At 42.4% G+C, this 24,550-nt stretch overlaps 1 protein-coding gene across 1 annotated transcript; it reads right to left on the bottom strand.

Annotated features, from left to right (window-relative positions):
• Positions 1-323: 323 nt before the first annotated feature.
• On the bottom strand, positions 324-23,008 carry LOC142391180 (NLR family CARD domain-containing protein 3-like; the record flags this gene model as incomplete). Its single annotated transcript, XM_075476957.1, has 5 exons — positions 324-946; positions 1,073-1,119; positions 4,944-5,117; positions 6,009-6,182; positions 21,228-23,008. Coding segments are annotated over 5 exons (2,799 nt in total), but the record flags the coding sequence as incomplete, so codon positions are not given.
• Between the last annotated feature and the right edge of the window lie 1,542 nt (positions 23,009-24,550).

Genomic DNA, 24,550 nt, shown 5'->3' with positions numbered 1-24,550 from the left:
GCATGGCTCAGGTTGTTTTGTGGTAGGCTACCAAACTAAGTTACAGGCAGCTGATGACATTTCGTTTTATCAAGCAAGATGAATGATGGAAATAAAGCACAATTCGAATTATTCACCTGCATGTTGTGTTAAAATGCAGACAATTCGAAATGCCCACGGAAAAGAGGGAGAGACAACTAATTTAGCTGCCCTTTCTTCAGGTTAGAGCAACTGCCCTTCAAGATTCCTGTGCACGTCCCTGTTTCTGAGTGAAAGAGACAGACATGAACAGACTGAACTATCTGTTCAGCAGGGATTCTGCGACAGGAGGACACTCTGTATACTCAGCACAGAGACAACCAGGAACCAGGTGAACTGAACCCAAATCCAGGATGCAGAGGTTCTTCAGTGAATGTGGTGCTGAAGGTGTGGAGGTGGATCAGTGTGTCAGAGGAGACTCTGTAGAAGGACAGAGTGCCAGCAGGACGGTCCACATACACTGCTGCTCTGTTAGGGACAGAGGAGGAGGAGGAGGAGGAGGAGGAGGAGGAGGAGGAGGAGGAGGAGGAGGAGGAGGAGGAGGAGGAGGAGGAGGAGGAGGAGGAGGAGGAGGAGGAGGAGGAGGAGATGATTGTTTCTCTGTCATTGTGACAGACAGAGTATTTACCTCTATCAGAGCAGCTCAGACTCCAGGACTGATCATTCCATCCAAACTCACAGTCTCCTCCTCCTCTCCTCCTGATTCCTCTGTAACTCACTGATATATAAACTCTTCCTCTCCACTCGACCTCCCAGTAACAGCAACCAGTCAGAACATTCCTACACAGCAGCTGAGGACAGACATCAAATCTGTCTGGATGATCAGGATATGACTGAACCTGCTCCACATGTGTCACCTCCCTGTTGTTGTCAGATAGTTTCAGGTTCCTGCTCACTGTGTTTGTGTCGATTGTGAGTTGACAGGAATCTGAAGGAGAGAACAAACACAATCCAGCTGCAGTTATTGATCTATCATCTGTTCACTTTGATCAATGAGTGATGTGACAGTGTGACGATGGCTGGATGTCATGAATCAGATGAAGAACACACTCACACTTCCTCAGCCCTGGTGTCAGCCATCGTTCTCCAGCAGGCTCCACCCTGAAAGGAGGAGGGGGGTCAGAGCAGCACCGTCTCTTTCAGCATCAAACATGGACATTACATGGCTCTCACACACATTGTTCTACACCAGTGTTGTATAGTAACAAAGTAAAAATACTTCACTACTGTACTTAAGTATATTTTGGAATACTTTGTACTTTCCTCGAGTTTAAAATTTTTTGACAACTTTCCCTTTTACTTCACTATATTTCTGAACTTAATTGTATACTTTTACTCCAATACATTTTCATTGTTCGGTTTAGTTACTCGTTACAAAAAAAAAAGAGAGAGAGAGAAAAAAAAAACGCAACAGTGTTTTGACCCCATGCATGTTGTGCTTGCCCAAAGACGTGGAAATTCTACCTTACAGAAACTCCCCTTTTTTGGGTTTTAAGGTAGTTTTACAAAAAATATCTTCCTCTTCAGATGCCAGATAAGCTGCAGTTCCCTCCCAATTCTTTTTTTCTTTTGTATAATGACCGGTTGTGTGTGCACCTCCTATAGCTTGTGAAGTACAGTAATCCTAACAGCTTTTTTTCTTGGTGATGTTGGCCGCATTTTCTGTACCGAGTTATTTTATTTATTTTTTAGAAAGGTTTACAAAAGGGGTTTCAAACTGGACTCCCTCTTCAGATGCCAGATAAACTTCAGTTTTCTCCCATTTTTTTCTTTAAATTTTGTTTATAATGATGGCAATAACAGTAGCAGCCTCTTTTGTTTCATTTTTTTTTTCTTAATGGTGTAATGTACGCCTCATTTTCAGCACTGACCTTACTTGAAGAAGGAAAACTTAAAGGTTCACAAAGTTTGTATTTTCTGTCTAAATCTGACCTAAATTTTGCCTGCACTTGGTTGTGGGTAGATTTTAAGTGTATTTGACCTTCAAAGTTTACCAAAATATATAAAAATGTCATTCAAACTGCATTTGCCTTGTTTACTTTTTACTTATACTTCTCATTACATTACTTAAGTACATCTATTTTTACAGTAATTCTCATACTTAAGTACAAGACGTTTCGGATACTTTAAGACTTTAACTCAAGTAACATTTCAGTCAGTGACTTGGACTTTTACCAAAGTCATATTTTGGAGGGGTACCTATACTTTTACTTGAGTGTGAGATTTCAGTACGTTATACAACACTCTGGTCTACACTGAGAAAGGAACAGTCCAACATCTGGACACATCCACTGGAGTGGAGCATCTGGAAACTACAATGAGCAGAATCAACACTGACGCGTACAAAACTGCTTTGTGGAAGTCACAATTTCTTCTTTCAGCCGTCTCCTCCTTTTCATCTCTTCAAATTTGAAGAACACTGTAAAAACTCCTGATCTGACCCAGAGCTGCAACCTTCTATCTGCCCTAAAGTCTGACTGATCTGCTTCTGACAGGAACATCCTCTGCACAGCAGCCTGCCTCAGATTCTTCACATTGTTTTCACTGTTGCTCTTTTTTCTGACTCAGCTGGGAAATGTTAAAGTGACTTCTTTTCCGTGCACATGAAGCTAAGTGACTGTCAGAGACAGTTTGAGGCAGGTTTTTAGCTGTGACAGCTTGTTTCCACACTGACCACTAACAGCTGCATCATCATCACACTGAGGATTTGTTCCCTCACATTATCATTGCAGATGCTGCTGTTGTGAGGACAGCAACACATTTCAGAGGGATCAGCAGCATCAGCTCACCACACTCCTTCCAAATCTTATCCAGTACTGGCACCAATAGAAGACTAAATTAATTTTCTGGGTCTGTTGCTGTGTTTCACCATCAGGAACCTCCAATCAGCAGGATTTATGAAGGAAACTTTACCTGAACCACAGGGGTTTATAAATCTTTGTGCTAAGCTAGGCTAACATGTCCTGGACCCATCCTTGTAAATGAATCAGGGTCAGAGGACCAAAAAGACGTTTCTAAAAATGAAAGACTGTTCCTTTAACATGCAGAGATCTGTCCAAGCTAAATCAACTCTGACCAACAGACATTTCTCGTTGTTGTTCCTGCAGATGTTCTCCTTGCAGACCTCCTCTACAAATGGGTTAGGGTTAAAGGTAAAAAGGCTCCTACATGTGGGATTGTTCATGCAACACTCAGCAGAAGCACAGGGCTGAGTGCAGGACAGAGAACATGTTCTCAGCTCTTCCTCCTCTATCAGACACTGTGAGGCTGCAGCAGGCCTCTCCATACCTGAGTGTGTGTGGATCCTTCAGTGCAGCCCTCAGCAGCTTCTCTCCTGAGGCTCCTGGATGGTTGTAGCTCAGGTCCAGCTCTCTCAGATGTGATTTGGGGTTGGAGGTGACAGCTTCAGCCAGAGAAGCACAGCCTTCCTCTGTGATCAGACAGCCTGACAGGCTGCAGACACACAGAACAACAGAAACTCTGAGAGAACTGCTCTGAAACTCAAGCTGAATGTCATCCAATGGTAACAACATTCTTAGAGAAAGATTATGTAACTGCCACATTTCTATTTCTACATGTTTTGTGTATTTTTATATTCATTTTGCGAAGCGCCACTAGGGGGCGCTGTGATGTCAGAGTGTGCTTGTGCTGAGTAGCTATAAGTCAAGAAGAAGCGATCTCGAAAGGTAAAAAGAAAAGGAAAAGTATGGACACGGGTTTAAGAAACGAAGCAAGCCAAGCAAAATAAGAAGAAAGCCTAATTCCTTATGTGGTACTCAGCCAACGAGGTATTTTGTCGGTTTTATGTTGTAGAAGTAGTTTTATTTGCCAACTGTCTTTATTTCAAGCAAGCTAATGTTTGTCCTCTCTGTGTTTTTAGTTTTCACGGTGTGTTTATGATTCTATAACAAGATGGATTCAATAAATTGCATCAGTTGGGAAACCACTTGTGTCTGTCGGTACCTGGAGGAATTACAGATCATTTTGCTCCAGTAACAAAGAGTTTCAGATAAAATGAGAAGAAAATATAAACAATCTTCTGTGACAAACAAAGAGGAAACATGGCAGCAGTGAATGAAAAACCTGGATGAAAAGCAAACCTCTGAGAAAAAAAACTTTAGATTATTGTGAATATTTCAACATTTCACTCTTCACTGAACTCTGCACACCTCAGACTTCCAGCACACCCCAGAGTCCTGTCATCTCCTCAAATATTCTGATGACTCTGCAGCTGCTGGCTGTATCATGCACAGTTCCTCCACATTTGAGTTGAGCTTTGCTCACAGCCTGACTGGAGCATTAACTGGAACACCTTCCTTATAACTGTTCACATGCAGAGGAGCAGAATCCAGTTACTGACTGAAGTCTGTCTGACGCTGCAACTCTGCGGCCTGAGTGAGAACATCTCATTGTTGGATATGTTCCCAACAGAGCACTTTGCTCTCAGGCTGCAGGTTTACTTGTGGTTCCCAGAGTTTCTAAAAGCAGAATGGGAGGCAGAGCCTTCAGTTATCAGGCCCCTCTCTGTGGAACCAGCTGCCAGTTTGGCTTCAGGGTACATGTAAGTACAGCTGAACTCACTGTACACCTGTTGTCTTTAAGTTACTTGAATGGTGATTTTATTACATGCTTTAAGTGACCACCAGCTGACATGTAGTCTTAATGGGCTGATTTTCAGTCACACTTTCAAACTGTGACAAAAACCCCAGAAAATCCTTGAATGTGAGCAGCTTTATTGGGAATTCAGCTGGATTAATATACACCTACACTTTACTGTTTTTACTAAAAGAAACAACAAGAAGGAACATCCACAGAGCACCTCGGTCCATCTGAGCCCAGCTGAGCGTACACGTGATTTCATCCTCATCTACATTATCTGGAGTGTTAGTGTAGTTTGGAGAAGCTTGTTTTCATACAGTCCTTACCTGAGAGTTTCCAGTCTGCAGTTTGGACTCTTCAGTCCATCAGAAAGCTGCTTCACTCCTGAATCCTGCAGGTTGTTGTTACTCAGGCCCAGTTCTGTCAGGCTGGAGGACTGGGAGCTGAGAGCTGAGGACAGAGCTGCACAGCTTCTCTCTGAGAGGTTACAGCCACTCAGGCTGAGGAGGGAGAAAATACATTCATTAATCAATCAAATAACCTTTATAGAATTCTTTCCCATTTGGTTTTGTTTATTTGTCTGTGGAAATAAAGTAAAAAATGATAGAATAAAAGAAGTTAAACAGTTTTTTAGAGTTTCTCATCCTCCAACATGACAAAACAGACATTAAAATAAATCCACACTTCAGTTCAGAGTGAAGACATGCAGCTGTCTGTGTGGAGCTGTTTTTCAAGAGCTTCTAGCTGTAAAATATTATTTTTTGTGCCATATTAAAAGTTAGAGTCAGACTTTGTGAGGAGCTGGGACTTGGAGATCCAGATTGTAGTCACCTAAAGGCATCTATTTATAAAAATCCCACTTTCCAATGAGTTCAAACATGTCTTATTTACTTCCAGTAACACTTAGAAGGATTCTGTCTGTTTGGGAAATAAATTCAGCTTCTGATTCACTAAAGGATGATGTGGCTTTGTCACCACACATCTGTCTAATTCACTGCCGCCTTCACAAAGGAGGTTCACCTCAAACCAAATAACCAACCAAATATCATCCCTTTGCCCCAGTGCAGTGTGTCCACATTTAAAGGTTTTATGCACTATTTTAAAGGAAAAAACTGCTCATATTTCTGTAAAGTAGTTTACTTTGGGTATGTGATGGATCTGTGTTTTAGGACAAATCTACAGGAATGGAAAGGAGTTAAAGTAAAAGAGCACTTAAGTATTTTTCTTTAAACTGTGTGTGTTATATTTCATTATCAGAGTTATTTAAGCCAGATAATCAAAGGGCAGAACAGATCAACCTGTTTCATAGATCAAAGTACCTGGAAGCTGCTTTTTAATCTAATAACCCAGAATTATATCAGCTCTCACCTGGAAAGTTCATGAATCCTTACCTGAGAGTTTCCAGTCTGCAGTTTGGACTCTTCAGTCCATCAGAAAGCTGCTTCACTCCTGAATCCTGCAGGTCGTTGTTACTCAGGCCCAGTTCTGTCAGGCTGGAGGACTGGGAGCTGAGAGCTGAGGACAGAGCTGCACAGCTTCTCTCTGAGAGGTTACAGCCACTCAGGCTGAGGAGGGAATGAGATGGAAGGAAATAACTTGATCTATTAATCAGAGGAGTAAGTTAAAAAGCACAAACTGAATTTTGGTTACTTTGTTAAAGTTTCTCATGTTCAAAATGAACAAAAAAAAGAGCTAAACTAAGTCTACACTTCAGGACGTACTGAACACATGCAGTCAGTGTGAGTCTGACGAGTCTGGGGAGGAAACATCAGATAAAAACAACATTCCAGTGGACTGTGTGGAGAAATACATTTTGGCCTTGACTCAAAAAAAAGATAACGTAGGTTTTTCGACCGCACATCTGTCTAATTTACAAAGGGTCAAATTTAGCTCAAACCAATCAACCAACCAAATATCACTGTTCCTGTATAGTATGTCTACATTTAAAGAAGGTTTTATTCAATTCAAAAATACTTTATTTATCCCAGAGGGAAATTAAATGTTGATGTAACTCAATTAAATCAAGGAGTTATTATAGATGCTGATGGCTGTGGCCAGGAAAGATTTCCTGTAGCGGTCCGTTTTGCATCCAAACTGAAGAAGCCTTTGACTGAAGAGACTCTGTTTTCCGATAACAGTCTCATGGAGAGGATGTTCAGGGTTGTCCATAATTCTCTTGATTTTATGCAAAATCCTTCCTTGCATTATTGTCTCCAGAGGTTCCACAGTCGTCCCCAGAACAGAACCAGCCTTCCTTATCAGGTTGTTGAGTCTTTTTAGGTCCCTGGTTCTGATGCTGCTGCCCCAACAGATGACGCCAGAGGAAATGACGCTCTCAACAACAGACTTGTAGAAGATCTGCAACATCTTGTTGCAAACCTTGAAGGACCTTAGCTTCCTCAAGAAGTACAGTCTGCTCTGTCCTTTCTTGTAGATGGCTTCACTGTTGTGTCTCCAGTCCAGTCTGTTGTCCACATGAACACCAAGGTATTTATATTCCTCAACCACCTCCACTTCTTCTCCCATGATGGAAACAGGGTTTGATCTGACCCGGTTTCTCCTGAAATCTACAATGATCTCCTTTGTTTTGTTAACATTCAAGATGAGATGATTGTTCCCACACCATGCCACAAAGCGGTCCACCAGCTCTCTGTACTCAGCTTCTTGTCCATCTCTGATACACCCGACAACTGCAGAGTCATCTGAATATTTCTGTAGATGACAGGAGTCTGACTTGTACTGGAAGTCTGAAGTGTACAGAGTGAAAAGGAATGGTGAGAGTACAGTCCCCTGTGGTGCTCCTGTGCTGCTGATCACCTGGTTAGACACACAATTCTTCAGTCTGACAAACTGTGGTCTGTTTGTCAGGTAGTCATTAATCCAGGTGATTGTTGAGGCCTCCACCTGAGTCTTCTGGAGTTTCAGACGAAGCAGATCAGGCTGGATTGTGTTAAATGCACTGGAGAAATCAAAGAACATGATCCTCACAGTGCTGCCTGCTTTGTCCAGATGACAGTGGGTTTGTTGAAGCAGGTGTATGATAGCGTCTTCAACTCCAACTCCATGTCGATAAGCAAACTGCAGGGGGTCCTGATATGTGCTGGTTTGCTTACACAGGTGGGTCAACAGGAGTCTCTCCAGGACCTTCATGATGTGGGATGTCAGGGCAACAGGTCTGTAGTCATTGATGTCTGAAGGGTGAGTTTTCTTTGGTACCGGAACCAGACAGGATGTCTTCCACAACAGTGGTACCTTCTCTTGGGTCAAGCTAAGGTTGAAAAGGTGTTGCAGAATCCCACAGAGCTGCTCTGCACAGGCCTTCAGGACTCGGGGGCTGACACCATCTGGACCTGCAGCCTTGTTCCGGTTCAGTCTCTCCAACTGCCTCTTCACCTGACTTCTAGAAACAGAAAAATGGGAGGGGGAGGCAAATGGGACAGCAGCATCCCCTGATTTGGTTGAAGACAAACTAGCGGAAGCAGAAGAATCCATGACTGAGGTGGAGGTGGAGATGTTACAGGAAAGCTGTGGGTCAGAGGAGGGTGGGATGTCTCTTTGGCTGGGAACAGGAGGGGAGGATGGTGAGCTTGTTCCTGAACTGAACCTGTTGAAGAATGTGTTCAGCTCATTTGCTCTGTCCAGACTTCCATCCATCCGATCCTCCCTCTGCTTGAGGCCTGTGATCTTCTTCATTCCTGACCACACATCTCTGATATTGTTCCTCTGCAGTTTACTCTCAAGCTTCTTTCTATACACCTCCTTGCTCTCTCTGATCTTGACTTTGAGCTGCTTCTGTATACTCCTCAGTAACTCCCTGTCTCGCTCCCTAAAGGCTCTTTTTTTCTTGTTCAATAGTTCCTTTAGCTCACTGGTGATCCAGGGTTTGTTATTAGGGAAGCATCTCACTGTTCTGGTGGGAATGGTGTTGTCCACACAGAAGTTTATATAGTCAGTCACACACTCACTCATGGCATTAATGTCCTCTCCATGTGGCTTACAAAGAGAAATCCAATCGGTTGCATCAAAACAACCCTGTAAGGCTTCTTCAGCTTCCTGTGACCACTTTCTAACAGTCCTTTTTGTGACAGGTAGTCTCTGGACAAGGGGTTTATATGCTGAACAGAGGAAAACAAGGTTGTGATCTGATTTTCCCAGGGGAGGTCTTGATTTGGAAATGTATGAATCCTTGACATTTGTGTAAAACAAATTCAATGTCTTGTTCTCTCTGGTAGAGCAGCTGACAAACTGTTGAAAAGTTGGCAGTGTAGCAGAGAGTGAGGCATGATTAAAATCACCAGATATTGCCACAAAAGAATTGGGGTGTTGTGTCTGTATCTTAGCAACAACGGAACTGATGACATCACATGCAGTGTCGGCAACAGCTGAGAGTGGAATGTAAACAGCCACCAAAACAACACTGGTGAACTCTCTTGGCAAATAATATGGACGAAAACTTACTGCCAGTAGTTCAATGTCAGGACTGCAGAGACGACTCTTCACAGTAACATGTCCTGGGTGACACCATCTGTTGTTGACAAGCACTGCCAATCCACCCCCTTTCCTTTTCCTGCTACTCTTTAAATCTCGATCTGCTCGTACAGTCAGGAAGCCCGGCAGAGAGACGCTGGAGTCGGGGATATGATCCTGCAGCCATGTCTCAGTAAAACACATAATGCTACATTCCCGATATTCTTGCTGAGTCCTTGTCAAGGCTAGAAGTTCATCCAACTTGTTAGCTAACGATCTTACATTGCCCATGATGACGGATGGCAGAGATGGTTTGAACTTCTTCTTTCTTTCTCTCCTCTTTGCTCCTGCTCTGCATCCACGACGCCTCCTTTTCAATTCCAGTGGGATTTCTGGCTTCAGTTGTCGAATTATTTCTGCTTTTCCAATGTTAATCAGCTGCTCCCTGTTGTAAACCACCCTGTTGCTATGGTTATGCATCATAACAAAAGAGCAAAATATACAAAAGTATTGGGAAAAATCAATCCAGCTGCACAGCATCCAAGGCAGGAAGGAACAGTTGTCCAAAAAATGCAATTTCTTCCAAGAAATAACAGGAATGAAATTTAGAAAAAAAGAAAATCTCAATGTGAGATACAGAGCTACTCCAACGTGCTGCCACCCTCAGCGGCGCATTCTAGAACAAGATGTAACAACATCAAGTATTTTTCTTTAAATTGTGTGTATTATATTTCATTATCAGAGTTATTTAAGCCAGATAATCAAAGGGCAGAACAGATCAACCTGTTTCATTGATCAAAGTACCTGGAAGCTGCTTTTTCATCTAATAACCCAGAATTATATCAGCTCTCACCTGGAAAGTTCATGAATCCTTACCTGAGAGTTTCCAGTCTGCAGTTTGGACTCTTCAGTCCATCAGAAAGCTGCTTCACTCCTGAATCCTGCAGGTTGTTGTTACTCAGGCCCAGTTCTGTCAGGCTGGAGGACTGGGAGCTGAGAGCTGAGGACAGAGCTGCACAGCTTCTCTCTGAGAGGTTACAGCCACTCAGGCTGAGGAGGGAGAAAATACATTAATTAATCAATCAAATAACCTTTATAGAATTCTTTCCCATTTGGTTTTGTTTATTTGTCCGTGGAAATAAAGTAAAAAATGACAGAATGAAAGAAGTTAAACAGTTTTTTAGAGTTTCTCATCCTCCAACATGACAAAACAGACATTAAAATAAATCCACACTTCAGTTCAGAGTGAAGACATGCAGCTGTCTGCGTGGAGCTGTTTTTCAAGAGCTTCTAGCTGTAAAATATTATTTTTTGAGACATATTAAAAGTTAGAGTCAGACTTGGTGAGGAGCTGGGACTTGGAGATCCAGATTGTAGTCACCTAAAGGCATCTATTTATAAAAATCACACTTTCCAATGAGTTCAAACATGTCTTATTTACTTCCAGTAACACTTAGAAGGATTCTGTCTGTTTGGGAAATAAATTCAGCTTCTGATTCACTAAAGGATGATGTGGCTTTGTCGCCACACATCTGTCTAATTCACAGCCGCCTTCACAAAGGAGGTTCACCTCAAACCAAATAACCAACCAAATATCATCCCTTTGCCCCAGTGCAGTGTGTCCACATTTAAAGGTTTTATGCACTATTTTAAAGGAAAAAACTGCTCATATTTCTGTAAAGTAGTTTACTTTGGGTATGTGATGGATCTGTGTTTTAGGACAAATCTACAGGAATGGAAAGGAGTTAAAGTAAAAGAGCACTTTAGCATTTTTCTTTAAACTGTGTGTGTTATATTTTGTAGCAGTCACAGTGCCGTGTGGATTAAGAGTTTTTCAAACTTTGACAAAACCAACATTCCTGTGGGGGATGTTTACGTATGTGGATATAAACCAGATCTTCATTTTCTTTCCACAAAGGAAAAAGAGACAGAAACTGCCTAATTTACGACAACCTTCTACTCTCTTAAAAGCTTTTTGGGAGTGAAAAATAAGCAACAGACACTTGCCATAAAAATTGGAAAACTCGAATGGACAAAGAACCTTTCTGTTGGAGATGTTGGAGACCTCACTATCTTATCTTCACCATGAATCGAATTGACATGTTAACACCCTCTCCCCCAGAGAAAGAGACCAGATGGCTACATACGAACTGAGAAGACTTCATAAGACTCACTTTTAGTCGAATCTTAAAACTATATTAAATGTGTTTGATAACCGTGTACAATTTCTTTCAGGTTTCCAGCTTGATCACAAGACGCATATAGAGACAATTTGTACGATTCTGGCTTAAATATTGACGAAGAAACAAACTTGTTGGAAAATGCCCAACCTGCCTGATGGAACCACATTGCCCCCTAGTGGTCTGCAGTGTTGATTAGTTGAACATTTAAATCCCAGAGGACTCAGTAAAATGGGCAAGATATATGCAGCTATTAACTTCTAACGATGTCCCTTCGGTATCTATTTGGTATTTGTTTGGTGTCCCCATTGTTAACACAGAAAATTAGCATTGTGTGGTTCACTATTCATATGTCACGATTTCATAGATATTCATCTGAATTTTGAAAGTCATAATTGTCTTTATCATGTGTGTTATTTTGATGTCTTTATATTACAAGTCTATGTTATATCTTTAATCTGCATATCTTAACAAGATGTGGTGTTTTCAGAATCACCGAGACAAATGTTCTATGAGATGGGAGTAATGGAGAAATAAGAGTTTTCTTTGTCTAAATCCAGAAATCCCCATATAGCACAGATCACCTTACACAGACATGCACACAGTTCAAGCATGTCATTGGCTGAAAAAGTAGTGTAAGCCCCGCCTCCGAGAGTCAAAACCCGGAACCCGCGGAAAACACACTCTCTCTAGTTCTCTCGTTTGCTGGCTCGCTTCAGGCGTCTTGTCTCTTCTTCGTTGTTTTCCAGAAGCACGCTCTTGTTTTCAGAGGGAGAACAATGGAGAATTGATCAGATGAGTTGCTCAGAGAGATTTGAAGAGTGCGGAAAGATGAGAGTATGAGCCGTGGAGAAGACGACGGAGGGGAGGAAGGAGAAGGACGGAGCAGGACCCAAAGAAAGACGAGGAAGACCCGAACGAAGAAACAGATTGAAATACTCTGAAGATGCACGTTTTACGTGTTTTTGTTCGTCCCTCGCCATCCCTGTCCTTCTACGTCGCACGTCCTAACCTCCGCTGTTTCACGCCATCATCACCTTTCCCTACCAAGAAAGCCAACTCCAAGCAACCTTTTATTAATCTTCTGTGAACTTAAGTTCACTTCATCAGAGAAGCAACGGACCCACTGACATCAGAAGATTCGACCATCTAACCACAGTCCTCGGCACCATCGTTTCGGTTTCCCGGTGAAAGAAGCAACTGAGAAGTCCGCTAAAGTCAGCCACCACAGCCAGGAAGGCCCAGAGAGCGGAAGAGAAATCCCCTCGGACCCCGCGTGGCCGCTGCCGTGTTCCGAACCGACTGAACAGAACTTCAGCACAGTAAGACCGACCCGTTTTCACCTTAAAGTGGGTTTGATGGATGTCTCGAGGCTTTCACAGAATGATAAATTAATCCGGAATGTCAGTATTTAGCTTCAAATAGTCAGCCAACCCAAACTATTTGAATACATCCAGTATCTCTCCATTCCCATATTTTATTTTATATTCACTAAGTGTTTTATATAATCACCCATATTCCATGCATCTCCTGTTTGTTTAAAGGTTCATGTCTAAGATCATATCATTGTAATAAACAGTTCATATATCTATATATATGTTATAATCACAGATTGTGTCGTATGCTTTCTTTACGTAATGTCTGTCCAACCAAAGGAGAACTTCACGAAAGTAGCGAGATATGAGACTGAATATTAATTGAAAGATTAATTTAACATACCAGGATCGTAAGATTTCGAACAGTTTTCCTACCTGACTGTGACTTAAATTAAGTCAAAACCTAGGTAGGTGGTGCCCTGAATTCGAGGTAAGGTTTATTTGAGACTGTAAGAACATCTCATAAATCCTTATATTTAATAGGTATATAAATACCCGGTAACGCTACATATTTTTGGTGCGCCGTGCGAGGCGTTTTACGATAGACTGACTTACGTGAAGGAAAGCATAAACATGATATTGGCTGGTTCATTATCTGTGTGTGAGCAATGCAAGCAGTGGCTGTGTCTGTCTTTATAAACTTAGAATGACTAAAAGCACTTTATCAGAGTAATCGTGGACGCATGATAACTCTCCAAATCCGTGGGTGCGCAATATTAATTGCACACCGCAGAAGAGCAGCCAGCTGTCCCGCTGTCTCTGTCTACTCCCAGAATAAAGATTGCATGCACAGCGCAAGAACGCTGAATTTAAAGGCCTGGCCGTAGTTGCGAGTTTCCAACACGGTTGTTTTGATTTTTATGAGTATCACAAATTCAGCCGCGAGTCCCGGCGAATTTAGTCAACTCAGAGCCTCCTCAAACACAGGAGTTTTGATCCGCTGTAATCTTGCAGCCGGACATAAAAAAAGCATCAAGGTGCTATATTGAAACCCCATGAAGTGGGGGAGCGAGTTTAAACGTTGTTTAACGGAGCGTTGTGACGCCTAAAATAAAGTAATACAGATTACTTATTGAAAGTTAAAGCTGCTGAGCTTAACTGAATGAGTCAGAGCCGTCGCTCCTGATAAAATAAATGAATAAAATAAATAAATAAAATACACACGGTCACAAAACGTGATCGCATGAATGACTTAAACAATCAATTGTTTTTGTATTATTAAATAAACGACCGGAACGCCGTGTCTGTTGAACCCAGTTGAAAGAAAAAACTGAGGGTGTGTTTATTTTTAAAATGCTTACAAGCCCTAACTAAAATAATAAACGGCAGTAGTGGACAGACCAATTTTGCTGCAGAAAAATTGAGTTGGTGACTCTATTTGTTGTTATTATCAAAGTTGGTGACTTTTAGAAGAATTCTGAACTGAGACCGCCGTGTCTCAAGCATTGTGAGTTTCGCAAAGCTGTGTTTAAAAATTTGTGAGCAAACTGGAACATCGCTTGTGCACTGTCTGTGAGAGACGCTTAACCCTCTCATTCCCCAGGGGAAATGAGGCGAATTCACTGAATCCTTGAAGGACTATTGGTGGGCGGTGCTAGAAATCGTCACCAGTGACGTCAACTCCTCACTCCCTTCTCTCAAACCCGCCCACTTGAAGCTTTTGACATGTGAGCGCTTCGGATCACAGTAAATAGGATCACAAAGAAAGCTGATCATTTTGCTTGGTACTAACGAATACCAGCTTTATTTGAATATTCTTTAATGCATTTGAATTAATTGTTTGACATAAACAATACCAACTTTGTTATTTGGAAACATTAATTGAAGCTAATTTATCTCAAATGTGTGTCTTTCACCAAATCAGATTACCTTAACAGGAACTGATTATAAGACACTAAGGCTTAAAGAAAACAACAGCCAAGAGCTTGTATGTTCCCTTTTGTGTTAGCATTAATGTTTTCCCTCTTTGTACCATAACGGTTAATGATAAGCTTCTAAATTAAATGCATTTCTTCCATTTTTGAGTAAAATAACACAGTCGTGTTTATTTTAACATCCTTCCTTATTTGTTTCTCAAGTAAACAAATTCAAAAGGAAGAAATTAATTTCAGGTGAACAATCCTTATTCCCAACTACCTTCACATTAACCCAACTATTTTCCCTAGTTCCAAACTCAAACTTATTTTCAGAAAAAACCCTTTCTGAGACAAGTGAAAAACCAAGATGATGGACTTAACAAAACAGTTGATACTGGGTTATGCCTTAAAGAAAAGATGCATTAAAACACCTGAAACAGAGCAAATCAGTTTAAAGCCATCGGCTGAGACAAAAGCTAAAAAGCCCAAAGAAGAATCTCTGACCAAAATGTTAAGTAGTCTAGCTGTGGTGTTCGTTAAACATGCACACCAAGTGATGGAACAAGCCGCTGACAAACTTAAAACTCGGTCACAGAAAAAGCCACAGTTTCAGGAGGAAACCAAATTCCTCCAACACCAACTTAAAGCCACTGAGAGGGCATCCAGCCAAGCTAATGCCCAAGTAACAGAGTTAACAACACAGGTTGAGAACTCAAACCAACAAATTATTCAACTCAATGAAAACAACAAAAAGCTTGAACAGCTACTTCAAAACTGCCAACAAGAGTTGATTTCAACCCAAGTCCAACTGAAGAAGGTGGACCAAGCACAAAAACAGTCCCAGCAATCTCTACACGTGGTTCTGCAGAAAATGCAGGATTTAACAGCCAAAGTGCCAACTGATGACAAGCATCTTAATGTTGAAAAGGAACAAATGCAGCTGTTGACGGAACAGCTAAGCAAAGCTAAGGATGAGCAAAACGCCGCTCATCCACAGCAGGAACACCTATCAGATAAACCAGAAGGTGTTGAGATAGACCTACGTCAGTCTTTGGAGACTGGACATGAACAGGAAACACATGGTTTCCCCCAGGAAGACAGAGGGAACCCTTTTCCTGAAGTGAAACCAGCCTACAAGAGCTCAATTATTTCACCCCCGTCTTCAACGACAACAAATTCTTTCAGATCTGAAAAGATCGTTTATGATCCAGGTAAACCGGATCAATCATTTCCTACTCTAGGACCCCACGTTCCACAAGCTCCCTCTGACGAAGAGCTTGACAAAATTGCTCGCCATGTGCCCAGATTCGAGCCGACTCTCGGGACGCCACATGACACCCGAGCATATTTGGACGACATTGATTTCTTCCTGCTAAGGTTTCCAAACGCATCAGTTAACAACAAATTCTACTTGATTAAGGTTACATCTAGCCGCGAAGTCAGTAGATTCATTGAACGTCAACCCGATTACATCCGGAACGACTATACACTCCTCTGCCAAACACTCGAACGCGAGTTTTCAGACGAGCTGACCCCATCTGGCTTAACCGCTGCCATGATGGTTAAACAGGGACGGAATGAGCTGCCTCAGCAGTATTATTACCGCCTCCTAAAAGCTTATTTTGGTTTCAGCAACAAGGTAGGAATGGAAGAAGACATGAGTTTCAAAACTCTTTTCCTTCAAAACCTCCATCCAACTACCAGCTATCACTTAGGAGTTATAGCTAACCCTCACACTGCTACCATTCAGCAGCTACGTGAACGGGCCAGTCTAGGTTTCCAAAAACATAGACAAGCTAAACAGCCAGAACCCATCACCACACAGACCCAGAACCCTGGTTCTTGGTCTCCAGAGTTAGAAGTGGGACAAAGTGGCAGACCTCCAGCAGAGGTCCCCCACTGGCCACATTCTCAACGGCCTAAGAAAGGCTCCAAACACAACTATTCCAAATCCTCATGGCCCAGCCATGAACCAACTCACTGCCACAGTGAAAACCACAGTGTCCATTCAAACCCGCAAAAAGACATGTCTTTTCAAAATCGACATGACCAGCAATCCGCTCAAAGCCGCAACTGCAATTATAGACTTCGGTCTCGCTATAAACCATCACACACTGCATGGTCACAACCATCACCAGATCAGAAAACAACTGAGATGAGCAGAGTCATCGACAAGGACCACATCAAATCTCAGCAATGGTCTAGTGAAATAAGTGCCATCAGTCAAGATGATATTGATAGCCTGAAAAGTCCGCTACTAAAAGAAAAGAAAAAGTTCAGAACCCAACCGTGCTAACAGAGACGTAGAAATGCTAACCTGTTCCTGGAGGTAGGACCATACACTCCAACAAACATTCTAGTAACCCCGAATACCAAACGTTTAACCATAGCTAACTCTTAAAGGAAGCAAAGAAGCTTACCCTCAAAATATCACTTACCCAATCACGATAAAACTACTCCGTAGTATCATGATGCCTCAAGATTGAATCCAGGACACCTCAGTGTTCAAAACTTCAATTTTCAAGTCTATCATCATCTGGTGACACACTCAACTTACCTTATTTCACCCATGTGACATCTACAAATGGGGGAAACTGGTCTATAACTGAATTAAAAGCAAAATTAGCAGTGAAACACTGACAACAGCTTTCACCATGGATCCTTTTAGTTAGAATATCACTCGTTGCTACTGTACAGTGAAGCCCTGTCCAGGACCGCCATATGTTACACATCACTGTTCGTATAAAGTCCTGCGAATATGCTCACACTCAGGTAGTAAACGTGCTCATTTCCTAACTATTAAGAAATACCACATCCTAGATCATGACTCTAACAATGAGTAAAATTCTCCCCTAACATTGATCTTTTTCCAAAAGAAATCTGCATGCTTTTACTAGGGTTTTCCATTTGAAATTATATAGGCTTAGAAACCTTTACTTATGAACATTATCTTTAGCTATTAGACATTTACTACGTAGGTTAAGTAAGCTTAACAAAATTACGTTTATAGCCATTGTTGTGTCAGAATTGTATTAGGCTGTCTCGAGACACCCACCATAACCCTCTTGAGAGTCCTAGCAACCACCAGACTCGGACACACTGGACTTCTTCACCTGCGATTCGGATCAGCCACGAGTTCAGATCCGATTCGAATGGGGGAATGTAGCAGTCACAGTGCCGTGTGGATTAAGAGTTTTTCAAACTTTGACAAAACCAACATTCCTGTGGGGGATGTTTACGTATGTGGATATAAACCAGATCTTCATTTTCTTTCCACAAAGGAAAAAGAGACAGAAACTGCCTAATTTACGACAACCTTCTACTCTCTTAAAAGCTTTTTGGGAGTGAAAAATAAGCAACAGACACTTGCCATAAAAATTGGAAAACTCGAATGAACAAAGAACCTTTCTGTTGGAAATGTTGGAGACCTCACTATCTTATCTTCACCATGAATCGAATTGACATGTTAACACCCTCTCCCCCAGAGAAAGAGACCAGATGGCTACATACGAACTGAGAAGACTTCATAAGACTCACTTTTAGTCGAATCTTAAAACTATATTAAATGTGTTTGATAACCGTGTACAATTTCTTTCAGGTTTCCAGCTTGATCACAAGACGCATATAGAGACAATTTGTACGATTCTGGCTTAAATATTGACGAAGAAACAAACTTGTTGGAAAATGCCCAACCTGCCTGATGGAACCACATTGCCCCCTAGTGGTCTGCAGTGTTGATTAGTTGAACATTTAAATCCCAGAGGACTCAGTAAAATGGGCAAGATATATGCAGCTATTAACTTCTAACGATGTCCCTTCGGTATCTATTTGGTATTTGTTTGGTGTCCCCATTGTTAACACAGAAAATTAGCATTGTGTGGTTCACTATTCATATGTCACGATTTCATAGATATTCATCTGAATTTTGAAAGTCATAATTGTCTTTATCATGTGTGTTATTTTGATGTCTTTATATTACAAGTCTATGTTATATCTTTAATCTGCATATCTTAACAAGATGTGGTGTTTTCAGAATCACCGAGACAAATGTTCTATGAGATGGGAGTAATGGAGAAATAAGAGTTTTCTTTGTCTAAATCCAGAAATCCCCATATAGCACAGATCACCTTACACAGACATGCACACAGTTCAAGCATGTCATTGGCTGAAAAAGTAGTGTAAGCCCCGCCTCCGAGAGTCAAAACCCGGAACCCGCGGAAAACACACTCTCTCTAGTTCTCTCGTTTGCTGGCTCGCTTCAGGCGTCTTGTCTCTTCTTTGTTGTTTTCCAGAAGCACGCTCTTGTTTTCAGAGGGAGAACAATGGAGAATTGATCAGATGAGTTGCTCAGAGAGATTTGAAGAGCGCGGAAAGATGAGAGTATGAGCCGTGGAGAAGACGACGGAGGGGAGGAAGGAGAAGGACGGAGCAGGACCCAAAGAAAGACGAGGAAGACCCGAACGAAGAAACAGATTGAAATACTCTGAAGATGCACGTTTTACGTGTTTTTGTTCGTCCCTCGCCATCCCTGTCCTTCTACGTCGCACGTCCTAACCTCCGCTGTTTCACGCCATCATCACCTTTCCCTACCAAGAAAGCCAACTCCAAGCAACCTTTTATTAATCTTCTGTGAACTTAAGTTCACTTCATCAGAGAAGCAACGGACCCACTGACATCAGAAGATTCGACCATCTAACCACAGTCCTCGGCACCATCGTTTCGGTTTCCCGGTGAAAGAAGCAACTGAGAAGTCCGCTAAAGTCAGCCACCACAGCCAGGAAGGCCCAGAGAGCGGAAGAGAAATCCCCTCGGACCCCGCGTGGCCGCTGCCGTGTTCCGAACCGACTGAACAGAACTTCAGCACAGTAAGACCGACCCGTTTTCACCTTAAAGTGGGTTTGATGGATGTCTCGAGGTTTTCACAGAATGATAAATTAATCCGAAATGTCAGTATTTAGCGTCAAATAGTCAGCCAACCCAAACTATTTGAATACATCCAGTATCTCTCCATTCCCATATTTTATTTTATATTCACTAAGTGTTTTATATAATCACCCATATTCCATGCATCTCCTGTTTGTTTAAAGGTTCATGTCTAAGATCATATCATTGTAATAAACAGTTCATATATCTATATATATGTTATAATCACAGATTGTGTCGTATGCTTTCTTTACGTAATGTCTGTCCAACCAAAGGAGAACTTCACGAAAGTAGCGAGATATGAGACTGAATATTAATTGAAAGATTAATTTAACATACCAGGATCGTAAGATTTCGAACAGTTTTCCTACCTGACTGTGACTTAAATTAAGTCAAAACCTAGGTAGGTGGTGCCCTGAATTCGAGGTAAGGTTTATTTGAGACTGTAAGAACATCTCATAAATCCTTATATTTAATAGGTATATAAATACCCGGTAACGCTACAATTTCATTATCAGTTATTTAAGCCAGATAATCAAAAGACAGAACAGATCAACCTGTTTCATTGATCAAAGTACCTGGAAGCTGCTTTTTAATCCAATAACCCAGAATTATATCAGCTCTCACCTGGAAAGTTCATGAATCCTTACCTGAGAGTTTCCAGTCTGCAGTTTGGACTCTTCAGTCCATCAGAAAGCTGCTTCACTCCTGAATCCTGCAGGTTGTTGTTACTCAGGCCCAGTTCTGTCAGGCTGGAGGACTGGGAGCTGAGAGCTGAGGACAGAGCTGCACAGCTTCTCTCTGAGAGGTTACAGCCACTCAGGCTGAGGAGGGAATGAGATGGAAGGAAATAACTTGATCGATTAATCAATCAAACTACATTCATATTTGATAAGTGGAAGAATTCTGTTTCCCTGTTTGTTTCTGTTTATTTGTTAAAGACATTAAAGTGTGATGGAAGATGTCTACATGTGCCGTCTTAGCTCAATAGATGGAGAAACTAAAAGATGTATCTGCTGCTGTTATTGGCTCATCCTGTGATCAGATCAGCTCAGCAAAGAACACCATGTGAGCAAAGCATCTTCTCACACTAACAGTCAGCTGTTTCTCCAGCACCAAAGTGTTATCTGGCCCAGCTCAGCTGTGGCTCTGTAGCTGCAGCCTTTGTCTGTCACTCTGCAGACTGACATGCTTTCTGTAGGACTGACGGACCTTTCTACCAAGAAATTAATACATGAATGACAACATGTTTTTCTCTTTCTTAGACTCAAGACTTAAAACGTTTCCACAGAAGAGTAAGTTAAAAAGCACAAACTGAATTTTGGTTACTTTGTTAAAGTTTCTCATGTTTAAAACAGACAGTAAAACTAAATCTACACTTCAGGACGTACTGAACACATGCAGTCAGTGTGAGTCTGACGAGTCTGGGGAGGAAACATCAGATAAAAAAAACATATCCAGAGTCAGAGAAGCTTTATTGACTTATTGTTAGAGTTAGTTAAGCCAGATAACTACTGTAACTAATAAGATGGGAGCAAATAAAATGATGAATTAATCCATTAAACAAATTAATTATAAAATTGATAAATAACTGCCACCAAGTTCTTCCTCAGAGGAAGTGCTGAGTTTCTATTTCCAACAAAGTATCATCTCACATCACTTGTAAGATGATATTTTGTTGTGAACTGACACTTCATAAATAAACTGAAGTTCATTTGAAACTGAGTTTAACGCTGATTCTGCTGTTTTTCTCCAGTTAATAAGTAAACAATGTATTTATAAAGAAATATATCTGTGTTTGTACTCACAGAGCTTTGTTGGAGGCTTTGACCACTGGCAGCAGCCTCAGAAGAGCCTCCTCTGAAGCAGAGTACTTCTTCAGGTCAAACTCATCCAGATCTTTTCCTGATGACAGTAAGATGAAGACCAGAGCTGACCACTGAGCAGGAGACAGTTTATCTGTGGAGAGACTTCCTGAACTCAGGGCCTGTTGGATCTCCTCCACCAGAGAACGATCATTCAGTTCATTCAGACAGTGGAACAGATTGATGCTTCTCTCTGCAGACAGATTCTCACTGATCTTCTTCTTGATGTAATCGACTGTTTCCTGATTGGTCTGTGAGCTACTTCCTGTCTGTGTCAGCAGGCCTCGTAGGAGCCTCTGATTGGTCTGCAGGGAAAGACCCAGGAGGAAGCGGAGGAACAGGTCCAGGTGTCCATTTGGACTCTCTAAGGCCTTGTTCACAGCACTCTGATGGAGATGTTTTAGTTTTGGTTTATTAAAAAATGAAGGCCTCTTGGGTCGTTCATCTTCTCCCATCAGGTTGAGTCCAGAGTTGATGAAGGTCAGATGCACATGAAGAGCAGCCAGAAACTCCTGAACACTCAGATGGATGAAGCAGAACACCTTCTCCTGGTACAGCCCTCTCTCCTCTCTAAAGATCTGTGTGAACACTCCTGAGTACACTGAGGCTACTGAGACATCGATGCCACACTCTGTCAGGTCTGATTCATAGAAGATCAGGTTTCCTTTCTGCAGCTGCTCAAAAGCCAGTTTTCCCAGAGACTCAATCATCTTCCTGCTCTCTGGACTCCAGTGTGGATCTGTCTCAGCTCCTCCATCATACTTGAGCTTCTTCACTTTGGCCTGAACCACCAGGAAGTGGATGTACATCTCAGTCAGGGTGCTGGGCAGCTCTGCTCCCTCTCTGGTGTCCAACACATCCTCCAGAACTGTAGCAGTGATCCAGCAGAAGACCGGGATGTGGCACATGATGTGGAGGCTTCGGGATGTCTGGATGTGGGAGATGATCCTGCTGGCCTGCTCCTCATCTCTGAATCTCTTCCTGAAGTACTCCTCCTTCTGTGGGTCAGTGAACCCTCTGACCTCTGTCACCATGCCAACACAGCCAGCAGGGATCTGATTGGCCGCTGCAGGTCGTGTGGTTATCCAGAGGCGAGCAGAGGGAAGCAGCTCCCCCCTGATGAGGTTTGTCAGCAGCACATCCACTGAGGTGGGCTCTGTAGCATCAGTCAGGGGCTCCTTGCTGTGGAAGTCCAGAGGAAGTCGACACTCATCCAGACCGTCAAAGATGAACACAACCTGGAACTGTTCAAAGCTGCAGATTCCTGCTGCTTTGGTCTCAGTAAAGAAGTGATGAACAAGCTCCACCAAGCTGAACTTTCTCTCTTTCAGCACATTCAGCTCTCTGAAAGTGAATGGAAACATGAAGTGGATGTCCTGGTTGGCTTTGCCTTCAGCCCAGTCCAGAGTGAACTTCTGTGTTAAGACTGTTTTCCCAATGCCAGCCACTCCCTTTGTCATCACTGTTCTGATTGGTTCATCTCTTCCAGGTGGGCCTTTAAAGATGTCTTCTTGTCTGATGGATGTTTCTGCTCTGCCTGCTTTCCTGGATGCTGCTTCAATCTGTCTGACCTCATGTTCATCATTGACCTCTCCGCTCCCTCCCTCTGTGATGTAGAGCTCTGTGTAGATCTGATTCAGAAGGGTTGGCTTTCCTGCTTTAGGAATCCCCTCAAACACACACTGGAACTTCTTCTTCAGAGCACATTTAACTTTACGTCCACAAACTACAGCAACAAGTTCTGAATGAAGACAAGAAATAACATCAGTAAACAGACATTCCAACCCTGTACAGAATGAGTATCTGAACATCTGCTGTTCTGTGTGCTGAGACATCAGTAAATGTGTCATTTATCCAGCAGGTTAAACCTTTAGAGAAATCCTCTTACTGCTCTGCAGACGGTCAGCCAGCTCCTCCTGCTTCATTCTCCTCAGGAAGTGAGCTGTGATCTTCACTAATGCCTCTCTGCTGCTCCTCTGCTCTTCATCCTCACCCTCCCTCTGACTCTCTAAGCATTCTGGGTAATCTGGACTCAGAACCTTCTGCATCTTCTTCAGCTCCTCCTTCACAAAAGTGAGCATGTTGTCCTCCAGCAGCTGGAACAGAAAACTATATGAATGAGCCAATCAGACTGAAACCATGGAGCCAAACATCAGATCCATGTTGGACACACTGACAACCCACTGGTCTACAGAGTGCAGCATGGAGATGGCTGTGAGCAGAACAGATGGGGAAGTAGTTGTTGTGCATGTACAGACCATAAATATGGAGTCCAGCTGTGTTTGATGCTGCTGGGCAGACGGACCACTGGGACCCTCTGAGCTCTGCTGGTCCACTCTGTGGAGGAATCATGAAGATTAAGATTAGATTTATTGTCATCTACATTACAGGGAACATACACAGAATTTCTCCTCCGCTTTTAACCCATCCAGGTTGGCACCTGTTGAACACACACAGGGTCACACATTCATTGAGACAGATGCCATATACACTGGAATCACAGCACCTGGGGAGCATGGGGGTACAGTGCCTTGCTCAAGAGCACCTCAGCTGTGGCAAGGAGGTGGACACCCCTCCAGCTGTTAGTTCACCAAACTTTTTTTGAGTGGGAACCGAACCACCAACCTTCTGGTTATTGGACGACTGCTGCGTTGATGGAAAACATCCAACACACACCGCTTCACATATGAACATAGAAATGGATGAAGCAGAGCTGAGCTCACATTAAACACATGTTGGAGTAAAAACTGTTCAAACTGACTCTGCTGCATTTTACTCTGTTACAGCATTTACACTCGGCTCACCTCTGAGGGGATGGATGTTGGGCTGATTTGAAGTTAACAGGACGACCCATCGACCGGTCGCTCTTCATGGACACACAGCTGGGTTCAGGCTCAGCTACAGGTTCAGGTCCAGGTCCGAGTCTCTGATGGATCCTGACAGAGAAACACTTGTTTCATTCAAACTAAAGTATCAGTGATAGTGTTTGAGTCTGCAGTGAGACGGCCTGTCAGAGAGTCAGTGTGGCTGCTGTGGAACAATGTTAGTTTTAACAAGGTTTCTTTGGAGATAATTAATAACAGATCAATTACCTGCATTATTGGCGTGTTGCTTCAGGAGCTCATTTTAAACTGACGTCATTAAACACAACGTGTGAGAACATAATATTTCTGCATCAGCCGCCCTGTTCACTACATAATCAGCATCTTGTAAAAAAGCCACATCAGTGGCAGATATTCAGTAATATTCTCCCTTTGTTTTAATAA

This window comes from Odontesthes bonariensis, chromosome 11 (genome assembly GCF_027942865.1).
Source record: "Odontesthes bonariensis isolate fOdoBon6 chromosome 11, fOdoBon6.hap1, whole genome shotgun sequence".
Taxonomy (NCBI): Eukaryota; Metazoa; Chordata; class Actinopteri; order Atheriniformes; family Atherinopsidae; genus Odontesthes; species Odontesthes bonariensis.
The sequence above is the reverse complement of the archived record's forward strand: the minus strand, read 5'-3'. Positions and strand labels throughout refer to the sequence as shown.